The following is a 12,120-nucleotide window of genomic DNA, read 5'->3' as shown; positions in this document are numbered from 1 at the left end:
GTGACCCACTTTGAGGAGGTGCCTGGGCCGTCCTCCCCTCTTCCCTTTTCTTTCCACACCTCCTCCCTCCATTTTCCTGTCCTTGCCACCTGGGCGTTTCCAGGCCTGCCCTGGTCCTGCTACGGCCTGGGGACCAAGTGCGGTCAGGACTAGGGTCCTGCGCCCCTCTCAGAACGTCAAGCTCTGAGGTCCAGGAGATTGGAGGTCCAGGTAGGGTTTGACTTTGACCCCTAAAGAGTTTCAATCCTTGAGAGTTGCTTTCCATACAGGGCACAGGGTCCCCGCTTTCCCGGCAATGGTGGGCCGGGGGTGTAGCTCAGGCTGAATGTCCTCTTTCTTCCAGAGCCCACGCAGGCCCCCGAGGCTGCCTGTCGAGTTAGATTTCCCAGGGAACCATCTCTGTCCTAAGTAGTTGTTGTTCTTGTTTTTTAAACCTTTACTTATTGGTTTGAATAAATTGTTAACAGCTTTAAGGAATTACTACGAAGAAAAACATTCCAAGAAAGACTCATGATTTCCAGTAACACAAATGGGCGGGATTTGGGGGACCAACGTTTTAGCTAAAAATAGTGGAAAATGTTGGCTATTCCAAACAAACAAGCACACTTAAAAGCAGCGAGAGGGGGGGAAAAAATTCCTGGCTACATTTAAATGGAGGTGGAAAAGCAGAGGGGTGTGCGGATCCCCAAGCCGCGGTCACACCCAGGGCATTTGCCAATTTCCACAAACCGGCGAGCCGAAGGCAGAACCCAGGACCTGCTCCTGAGATCCTCCTTGAATCTGTGCCCCTGAAAGATGAGTATGCACAGAAATACACCTGTCCCACCCCCACGGGCCTCCAGCTGCTTCTGGAAAGCGTATTGCTTTGGGCCTCCTTCTCCCGCCTGCTGCTAAAACGCGGATTATTTTAAATAAGAGGTGAGCGAATGCGGAGACCTTGTGCACCAGAAGGACAACGCCCCCTCCCAACAAGGACTCCGCGTCTACAGCGTCCTAGTTTCTCTCAGTGGCGGTCCCCTCCCTCCCAGATCAGCTCCTCTGAAGTCTCACGGATGGCAGCTCTAGCCCCTTGCCTGCCGCTTCCTCGTTTGGGCCTGTGGTCAGATTGCCAGGACCAGCGGCACAAAGGACATTAGAAGACATGACCACTAATGCAAAGTGTGCTCTCAGGGCGTTATTGGAGGAAATTCAAATATGGACTGTGCGTTAGATAATCTTGTTGCACGAATGATAAAGGATAAATTTGGAGGTGTGGCAAGGGGAGGCTCTGAGGTCCGGGGAATTCTTAGGGGAATGGGGAGAGAATTTTAAGGGGCTTCGGATTCTGCTGATTGATTGATTTTTTTTTTTTTTAAGATTTTATTTATTTATTCGACAGAGATAGAGACAGCCAGTGAGATAGGGAACACAAGCAGGGGGTTGGGAGAGGAAGAAGCAGGCTCATAGCGGAAGAGCCTGATGTGGGGCACGATCCCATAACGCCAGGATCACGCCCTGAGCTGAAGGCAGGTGCTTAACCGCTGTGCCACCCAGGCGCCCCTGATTTTTTTTTTTTACCATTGAATAAATTACAAACCTCAGTGAATACAGTGAATTTCAAGGAAAATTGCAGGGGGTGTGTCCACGATACTCGAGCTTTCAGCTTCAGACAGGCCCCAACGGGCTCTGGCACCTGAGCCTGGAAATGCGAGGTCCAGAGAAGAATCCTCCGGGCTCTCTCCGTCTCCTGGACATTGGCCAAGCCTGGAGTTGTGGCGCCCAGCCCCGGGCCGCAGTGTAGGAGGCTCTGACTTTGGCCTGCCGGTGAGCCTCAGGGGTCTGGAGGGGTCATCTCCCCACTGCACGTTGTGTGGGTCCTGCACCCTCTTCCTCCCAGCCTTGCGCTCTGCCGGGTCATTGGTCAAGCTGGGCCTGGAGAGGACCGAAGGCTTATCAGCCACGCAGCCTGGGGGCCGGGCCGGATGTTCCACTGACTGACCCAGCCGGAGTCCCCTACTGCTCTCTAAATCCATTCATCCGAAGGAGAATCCAGTGCATTTCTGAGCGTGGGACTTCTGGAGGAAACAGAAGAGCCAGACCATGCGAAACCGGTGCGCGAAGAGCCGCAGGAGCACAGGCAGAGGAGGGCGACTGCTCGGTCTGCACAGAAGCTCTGCGGGGAGGGGGCATTTGTTGGTTTGATTCATTCACAGCTGTTCCTGGTTTTGAGTAGGTACCCAAACCTATCTCTGGAACCCTTTCTAGACACTAAGCAAGTGGCCTGGCAGCTGCCCCAGTGGCCTAATGGATAAGGCACTGGCCTCCTAAGCCAGGGATTGTGGGTTCGAGTCCCACCTGGGGTAGTAGGGCAGGCCTACCCTTTAGGTGTGTGGTGGGTGTTTTAGAACAGGAAGACCTACAGAAAGGGGAGGGGAAAACCTGTGGAACTCAAAGGAGTTTCCACCATCCTTAAAGTAACAGTGAGAGGTTTGCTTGTCTTCTCCCCAATCACAAGGGAAAGAGCAATATACTCCTATGTCTGCTCTCCACACTGTACTCCTGATGTACTATCCACACTCTGTAATCCCGTGTTGGATGTAGTGACCCGTGTGCAAGATTAAGTTGGCTAAGTATACTATGCATATTGTTGAACCTCGAAAAGAATCTCTGTCTGTTGACCTGAGATATCCCACCAGGAGAGGCGTGTGATTCAATTTTTCTAAAACAAACAGTAACTACCAAACCCCAGTTGTTTTTGCATGAGTGCCCAGAAAAGAAATGGGTGTGAAAGGCTGTGACCGCTCAGGGCCACACAGGCAATCAGAGAAAATAGAGACTAGCAAAATGCTAAGTATCCAGCTTAAAAGGTGAACAGAAAATGTGGAGAGCAGGGGTTGCCCCTGTGAGAGGTGAATGTTGGAACTGAATGGGCGTCCGGACAGAATCCAGATGACACGGGCCAACGATAGGGTTGACTTGACCTGGGTTAAGACTGTGGGTGATTTTCTGCCTGGAGTTCTGTTGTTTCAACATAGTTAGTGCTGTGACTTTTTATAGTTCCTCCAGGCCCTTGTTAGAGTCTTGGTGTCAGTCCAGGATTTTGGTGTCTAGTCAATGCTGTCTTTGCCGTGTAACCCAGCACTCTGGTGACCCGAAGGTCCGGTGTCCTCAGAAACGCCATGCCAGGCTTGCGTCCTTGCTCAGGTGTGCGGGGTCCAGAATCAAATCTCAGAGCAGCCACCTCCAGTGCTTTTTTTTTTTTCTTTTCTTTTAATAGTGAAAGTGAGCAGCGCTAGTATCAAACCAGGGGAGAGAGGTCAGTCAAACGGGAGAAGGCGCCTAACGCATTTCCTGTTCAGGTTAAATGTTGGTGTGCTCTGTTAAGCTGTAGGCATCGAGCCTGGTGAGGAAGAAAACAAAAATGAAGAGCAGCAACTTCCCCTCATCTGGAATCCGACTCCCTTTCTTCTTCTGTTTTAAAAAATCCATTTTGTTAGCTGCTGTTTTGCCAGTAGATACTTACAGTAGGTGTTCAGTGGGTGAACGAATGACTCTGTGAGGCCAGTGGCTTTGGGTATGTTGGGTGGGCTTTGGGACCTACAGCTTGCGGGAAGACAAAGGTTCCCAGCTGGGGGTGCGTTCCTGCAGGTGGGTTTTGCTGCTGAGTCCCGCCTCGGGATCCTGGCTGGCAGAGTCCCCGAGCCACCTGCTGACCAGGAGACCTGGGTCAGATCCTGCTTTGCTGTGGGCGCTTCTTCTCCAGCCAACAGTCCTGCTGCCCCAGCTCTGTCCTGGTGGTCGTGCCAACGGTATTTACGCTCTTCTCTGAGGAGAAATGGCAGAGTCGTGTGCCCAGCTAGCTCAGTCAGTAGAGCATGAGTCGTGGGGTCCAGTCCCACGGTGGGCGTAGGTGTCCCTTCCTGCTTGCGCACTAGGCAGCAGAAGGCAGAGGAAGCCGACTTTCCTTAAATCTATGCCCAGTAGATGTCCTTGAACGAAACTTCTTAAGTTCGCAAGACTCAGAAAGATGATGTGCATAGTACTGTATCATTTGAATTAGATGTATTCTGTTCTCGATCTTGGCATTTTTGACTTTGGGAGCCAGATCATTCCCTGTTGTACGGGGCCATCCTGTGCACCGTGGAATGTTTAACAGCATCCTTGGCCTTTATCTTCTAGATGCCAGTCACTTCCCCAAAGTCGTGGGGAAACTAAAAGTGTCTCCACATGTCCACTGTCTCATGGTTGTGAGCCACTGGTCTAAAGAATCAAGCCCATAAATATTGGTGCAAACAATTCTCATTTGAGATCTGACAGGAGAGCTAGCTTGGCACAGGGCCAGGTGGCAGGGCAGGGTGGCCTGCCATGGCCAACCTGGAAGGCAGCCTGGGGGTGGGGCTTCAGGAAATGGGCTGTGTGCAGAGGGCTGAACAAATACGTTAATATATTGAGGCTAATGGGAACCAGTTTTCTCATTGGTAGAACTGCAAAAAGAGAAGGCTTCGATAAATCCTATGGTGTTGCATTAGAATTAGAGGTGTTAGTGATGCTGTTTGATAACTTGGTAAAGTTTGTGTCACTGGAAAAGATAGTCCGTGGTAGTGACTTTATAAAAGCAATTCTTTTTTTATAAAAGCAATTCTTTTTTTTTTTTTTAAAGATTTTATTTATTTATTTGACAGAGAGAGAGACAGCCAGCGAGAGAGGGAACACAAGCAGGGGGAGTGGGAGAGGAAGAAGCAGGCTCATAGCGGAGGAGCCTGATGTGGGACTCGATCCCATAACGCCGGGATCACACCCTGAGCCGAAGGCAGATGCTTAACCGCTGTGCCACTCAGGCGCCCCTATAAAAGCAATTCTTATAATGGTATATTCCCCCCCCTTGAATTTAGCAAGTAACCTGTAAAGTGATATGATTTGATACTATGTGAATATCCTGTTCTCCAACAACTTATTACATATTGTTTTAACATTCCTTCATAATCATTGTCTCAAATATTTATTTCTTTTTTTTTTTAAGATTTTATTTATTCATTTAACAGAGAGACAGCCAGCGAGAGAGGGAACACAAGCAGGGGGAGTGGGAGAGGAAGAAGCAGGCTCCCAGCGGAGGAGCCTGATATGGGGCTCCCACAATGCTGGGATCACGCTCTGAGCCGAAGGCAGACGCTTAACGACTGCGCTACCCAGGCGCCCCATCTTGTTTCATTTTTCTCCCCTCTCTTCCCCTATGGTCCTCTGCCTTGTTTCTCAAATTCCACATATCAGTGAGATCTTATGATAATTGTCTTTCTCTCATTGACTTATTTCACTTAGCATAATACCTGGAACTAGAGGGTATCATCTTTTTTTTTTTAAGACTTTATTTATTCATTTGACGCAGAGAGAGAGAGTGCAAGCACAAACACAGGGAGAGGCAGAGGGAGAGGCAGACTCCTCACTGAGCAAGGGGCTCCATGCGAGGCTCAATGCTCCATCCCAGGACCCTGCGATCATGACCTGAGCTGAAGGTAGACGCTTAACTGACTGAGCCACCCAGGCATCCCTCACCTTAACTTTTAAAGCCAGCTTACTGATTTATCCTTTTGTCTTAAGTGTTCCTTCTCCAATCCTTTGTTCAACTCAGCTGATGGAACAACTATGGATCATAGTAACTAGATTTTTTGTTCAAGGACATTCCTTCCCATTTCCATTCTTTGTATCTGTTTGGGAAACTCCTCCTCTCCTTCATTTAGTCCTGATGATAATGTACATCACTGGATTCTCACATGGAATGAGTTGGGTTTATGACCCAGGATGACCAGAACACCCACTCTTCCATCCAGAGTGGTTGGTTCAGATTTGGGCATGAGTCCGAGAAGGAATGATCACAGCCTTGCCCAGAATTAATAAGGAAATACTGATGGGGCCCCTGGCTGGCTCAGGCTATAAAGCATGCAACTCTTGATCTTGGGGTCCCGAATTTGAGCCTCAAGTCAGGGGTAAGGTTTGCTTAAAAAAACTGCAAAGCTTCATTCCAAATCTCTGTACTTTATACCACCCCACAGTGCCTACACCCAAAAGGGAATAAATCTTTTTAAAAAATTTAAAAAGAAAACACTGGTAGAGAGAAGTTCTCTGTGCCCAGTGATTGCTAGTCTAGGAGGATGTGGGTTTGGAGCTGCTGGTGGCCATTTTGTCTGCTACATGGAGAGAGGCCGTCTGTGGAATGAAGTCAAACAGAAACAGACAAAATAGATAAGAAATGAAATACAGGTCCTGATGTCATTATTTGGGTCCCTTCATCTAGCCCCGCCTGAAACTTGCAAGAACTTTGGACTTTGCAATTACATCCACCAATAGATTCTCCTTCTCCTTAAGCTGATAGGGAGTTAGTTTCTATCACTTTCAGACAATGTCTTTAGTAATCCAGTGACAGTTGTTCCCCTCTTGCACAGATGCTTGATAATTAACATTGTGAGGTGTTTTTTGGCCTGTTTTTGGAGATGGAATGTACAGAACTTGAAAACCAATAACCTGTGTCTGATGGATACAGGAGGACTCATTATGACCCTGAAGTTCTTGGTTGAGTTAGTAGGAGTAGGTGAACGCTTATGAAGACGTCATAATCAGCACGAAGAATACATTGCTCATAAATAACCCAAAGCGGAAGATCAGTTAGATTAGCACTCTGGTTTCCAGAAGACATTTTTTTTTAGTGATTCAACTGTCACTTCTGATCGAGGTGTATGGTTTTTATGAGTAACCCTTCAATATTATCAACTCAGGAAAGTAAACTTTGTAGTGCACAAGATCAAAAGCTTTATGGGCACCTTAAAGCCAGATCTTGCCTTCAGCACTATGGAGTGATAACCATGGGACTCAGAAATTCTTTGTTCCTTACTGGCATCCACATCATACTAATTTATAAATGGACTCAACAGTGGTTCCTATTCTACCCCATTTACCCCCAAATTACATATAGAATAAAAAAAAACTTGTAACTGGCCCCTTATTAAAATGACTATGAAGATAAACACAAGACACTATTTCCAAATGACATTTATCCAGAACATAGATGATTGAGCTGAGAGTGAAGGTTGTAAATATCACTTAATACCTTTAGCTTCCATGTAGTGGACATGCTCTAAGCTCAGTGCATTGATGAGATTAGGAGTCATGAGATGTTTAACGTAAACTGCCTCATTTAATCTACACAACTGTGTCAGACGACTATTATCTTGTGATTCTGTGAAGGTTGATAGATTTCTCAAAGTCATACAACTGGTAATGTTGGATCTGGGAATTAAGTGCACGTCTGTGTGAATCCAAAGGTTATTTTCTTAATTCATATACAGCATTATGTATATTTCCTAACAAGGACACCATCCCAGCTAGGAGTGTGAGTTTTCTCTGGCAGAAAAATTGTTGCTAATGATTTTCCCCAAGATTCCATTATTTCCAATGTTACCGAGGCCTAAAACAGCAAGAACATAACTTTGATGGCAGGCCTTTATTATGGAGGATAATGTTGGATCCAAAAGAGCTCAAGAAGAAGAAGGGACAATTACTTGCTGTTTGTCTCTAATGAGGCTCTTAGGGAATATGGCCCTAGTGGCCACGGAGGCTCTCATAAAGACCCGGCCCTCTGATTCCCCCAAACATGCTTCCTGCACCAAGGGTTGAGTCTGTATACTCCAGCCCTATTCAAGGAGACTTAGCCTGAAAACTCCAATGAAACCAATAATCTCTGGCCAGGTCTGGAAAAGTGAAGCAAGCTTGGGACTTCTGGTGACTGTGATGACTGCTATTCTTTCTGGGGTAAGATTCAGATCAGTGGGACTTTATAAATAACTGATTGTTAAGGTGTAAACCTTTTGCGGGGGTGCTCCTCACTACACCTTCTTTTAAAGTGGAGCCAAGAAACAGTTCTGACACCATCAAGAGTCCCTTGCAATCACCCAGTCATGACCATATATGTCTTGTATGTTTATGAGACCTGAGCTGTGGAGAAAACCAATTGGCCAAGTTTCTGCCCATAACTCTGGGTCATTTCCATTTCCATTTTACAAGTTAGACTGAGGGAGTTCAGTGGACATAACCAAGAAGGGCTGGCTCAGAGCTCTGTAAAGTGCTCGGAAAATGTGAGCCTGGGAAGCAGCAGCAACAATATTATCATATTGATTGATCACTGATCTCATCCTCAGAGCAAACATGTTAGGAATGTGTAACATGTCCAGATTAGAGATAATGGAACTGAAAAATGTCCTCCAAGGCAACACCACTAATGATAATAATGACATCAATATCCATATATTAAGATATATGCTTACTATAGGTCAGTCTCTAGGGTAACCACTTTACTTGTTCTCCAATACTCATTGTAAATATTAACATGTCTATTAATATTCTTATATCTATAGTGATTTATGGCACTATTTAAGATACATGGTCATGATAGAAAGTTCAAACATACAAAGAATTTATGGATAAAGCCATTGTCACAATCTTTCCAGAGGCACAATGTCCTTCCAGAAGCACTGCCCTCATTTTGCTAATGAAAGAATAGTGGCACAGAAAAGGCCATAAATTACTGGCCAAACACAGGGAACAAGGTTCTAATGCCTCATCTATATCACACAGCCTTTCTCCTTGCGGTCTTCTTAGTTGCTCCACTTTAACCATCATTTTCCAGGCTTCTGAATTTTTCCTGCTTTATTTGCCTCTGGGCTCAGACTTCCAGCCCCATGAGAGGGGCAAACGAGTCCAGGGTCTCTGAGTTCCTCCTCCTCGGGCTTTCCAAGGAGCCCCAGCAGCAGCACCTCCTCTCCGTGCTCTTCCTGACCATGTACTTGGCCACGGTCCTGGGAAACCTGCTCATCCTCCTGGCCATCGGCGTGGACTCCCGCCTGCATGTCCCCATGTACTTCTTCCTCGGCAACCTGTCCTTTACGGACATCTGCTTCTCCTCCACCACTGTCCCCAAGATGCTGGCCAACCACATACTCGGGACTCAGACCATCTCCTTTTCCGGATGTCTCACACAGATGTATTTTGTATTCATGTTTGTGGACATGGACAATTTCCTCCTGGCTGTGATGGCCTATGACCGCTTCGTTGCCATATGCCACCCCTTACGCTACTCAACAAAGATGACCCAGCAGCTCTGTGCCCTGCTGGTCGCTGGGTCATGGGCCATTGCCAATCTGAATGTTCTGTTGCATACCCTGCTGATGGCTCAACTCTCGTTCTGTGCAGACAGTGCCATCCCCCACTACTTCTGTGATGTGACGCCCCTCCTGAAACTCTCCTGCTCCGACACACACCTCAATGAGATGATGATTCTGACCGAGGGTTCTCTGATCATGATTGCTCCATTTATTTGCATCCTGGCTTCATATGTCCTTATTACCTGTGCTGTCCTGAGAGTCCCATCCACAAAGGGAAGATGGAAAGCCTTCTCCACCTGTGGCTCCCACCTGGCCGTGGTTTCTCTCTTCTATGGCACCATCATTGCTGTGTATTTCAACCCTTTGTCCTCACACTCTTCTGAGAAGGACACCGCAGCTACTGTGATGTACACAGTGGTGACCCCCATGCTGAACCCCTTCATCTACAGCCTGAGGAACAGGGACTTGAAAAGGGCTCTTGGAAAAGTGGTTGACAGGAAAACGTTTTCTGTCTGATGAGAGAATCAAAGCTGAATTTTATTTCCATGAAAACTTATTTTTTTTTCTTAATTGATTTAAGATAGGTGTTTTGTCAAAGACAGTCTGGAAACAAACATACTGATGTCTGTGCTAGGGGCACGTAGAAGCAACAAACATATTGATGTCTGTGCTAGGGGCACTCATTACTTGTGAACTGAATTCACCCATAACCCTGCTGCATCTACCAAGTAATGAGACTTCTTTTTACTGACTAATTTTTGAATTATTTTACACCCAAGTCAAGTATTTCTTTTTTCTAAAAATTTTTTTTTTGGAGAGGTGGGTAGAGGGAGAGAGAGAGAATGTTAAGCAGGCTCCATGCCCAGTGCAGAGCCCGACACGGGGCTCGATTTCACGACCCTGAGATCCTGAGCCAAAAATCAAGGATTGACACTTAACTGACTGAGAAACCCAGTGCCCCTCAAGTATTTCCTTTTTAAGTGGTCTCTCTGAAAGGATACATGCTACACATATTTTTGAATATTAGAATTACCTGGAAGCTCTTACAATCCGCTGATGTCCAGGCCCCAACAATGACCAAATAGATTAGAATCTCTTGCGGTGGGGCCACAACACAGATTTTAAAAATCTCAGATGATTCTAATGTGCCGTCAGGGTGGGAATTGTTGGTCTGTCTTGTATTCCTTACATATCCTATGTTGGTCAGTCATAAAAATTGGGTTGCAAAAACACTCAGAAAAATTAGTTTTGAGGGGTGCCTGACTGGCTCAGTCAGAAGAGCACACAAATCTTGATCTCAGGTCATGAGTTCAAGCCCCACGTTGGGTGTAGAGATTAAGCAAAAAAAATGTTTTGAATCTCAGACAAAAGAACAGAGTAAACTATGAGGACTAAAGTGGGTAATAACATTTCAGGTGAGACTCAGAGGCCCAGGTGGGCACGTGGCCCAGAGCTTCAAGAGGTGAACCCACACAGGATGGGGAAACAGTCTGGTTGCGAGGATCCTGCTTGGCTAACGGACCTTTATGGGGTCAGCAGGGGAGTCTTTGATACCAGTGAAGCAGATCGAGGCTTGCTTTTCCCTCTGCCTGGACCAGCGCCCTCTACATTCTTCTCTGTGGCATTAAGGGACACAACACTCCCCCCACATCAACACTCTCCCACACTTCCAAGAGCCAAGTCAAATGTCACCTCGTCTCCCATGGATGCCTCCTGATTCCCAAGCTCTGTTTTTTCCTTTGGTTTATTTTCCACAACTGCAAGGGCTTTTCACAGATAATAAGCTCTTCCATACTCAAATTCACACACTATTCACCTGTACCCCAGTGTCTGGCACTGCTTCTGGACCAAAGGCCTAGCTGAAAGAAAAAAAAAAAAAGCGGATGAATGAATACTTCCTTAGCTTTTAATTTGGACACAATTACTTGAGAAGGAGTTTTTAAAATTTCTTCACTTAAAAATACAACTTTGTTATTAGATAGGTAATGCCTATACACTATGGAACACCAAAAATCATAAAGAATAAAGTTAAAATAACCTGCAGTCTTGCTGCTCCAAGATAACTGCTATTATACACTTGTGGATATAATTTTAGAAAAGTTGGCTGCAATCTTCCCATATTATTTGGCATTCCAATTTTCTACCTCCTTCTTCCCATGTCGGTAAAGGTCTTAGAAATGTGATTTTAATGGCTACATAATATTCTATCCATTCATGGATTCATTCCCTGACTCTGAACAATTTCAAGTGTTTCTGTAGTAGGAATAATGCTGCTGCGTACTTCCTGGTGTATAATTCTTTCTTTGTGTCCCTGAATCCCACACATAGCTTAGATGACCCAGTTTCTCCAGCTTGCAGTAAAAATTAAGGTCATCATTTATTTCTTCATTATTTCAGCACCACCTTATCTGTCATTTATTATCAGGGTGTCCAGTTCCTCCTTCTTTGTGTCAAAATACCCAGAAGCTCATTCAGAAGAGTCAGCCAGTCCTGCTTCCCCCAGTCAGGTAGAGAGAGAGAACCAGAAGTTGGACCCGTCCTTTGGCATGACTCTGCAAATGACTAGCACACATTGTAGCTCCTGAATCCTGATTTTTGTTTGGTCTGCTGGGGACCTGCTCGCTGTAGCGCTGGTGCTTGTGGTTCACATCTCTTTGGGGTCTGCGCTGGGACCCTCCTATGGCCTCAGGTTTCAGCTCTCTGAGCTCAAATTTACTTTATCCTACACTGAAGTCTGACTATGGGCCGCGGTGGCTTCTAGCTCCACTGTGTCAACCAAGAACACCCAGCTCATATTTACCCTTCTACCTTTGACATCCTCTCTGAATCCTTGGGGTCTTTTTATATGGCATGGACTTCAGTCAGGTTTTTTCTAAGATATGGTTATATCTGTAAAATAGAATCCAAATAAATGTATATGAAAATTATAACATTCTGGGGGTGCCTGGGTGGCACAGCGGTTAAGCGTCTGCCTTCGGCTCAGGGAGTGATC

The 12,120-nt window shown here is 46.1% G+C and overlaps 1 protein-coding gene and 1 non-coding gene across 2 annotated transcripts; both read left to right on the top strand.

Moving 5' to 3' along the window:
- Positions 1–2,269: 2,269 nt before the first annotated feature.
- On the top strand, positions 2,270–2,342 carry TRNAR-CCU. The gene has a single exon. It is a non-coding gene; the product is annotated as a tRNA-Arg (tRNA).
- A 5,972-nt stretch (positions 2,343–8,314) lies between these two features.
- LOC103668517 (olfactory receptor 1F1-like) lies at positions 8,315–9,644 on the top strand. The gene has a single exon (XM_008696784.2). The coding sequence runs from the start codon at positions 8,706–8,708 to the stop codon at positions 9,642–9,644; it is 939 nt and encodes a 312-aa protein (XP_008695006.2). The 5' UTR covers positions 8,315–8,705.
- Positions 9,645–12,120: the final 2,476 nt, after the last annotated feature.

Source organism: Ursus maritimus, unplaced genomic scaffold, assembly GCF_017311325.1.
Source record: "Ursus maritimus isolate PB19 unplaced genomic scaffold, ASM1731132v1 scaffold_2, whole genome shotgun sequence".
Lineage (NCBI taxonomy): Eukaryota > Metazoa > Chordata > Mammalia > Carnivora > Ursidae > Ursus > Ursus maritimus.
This window is presented reverse-complemented; position numbering and strand designations above follow the sequence as displayed.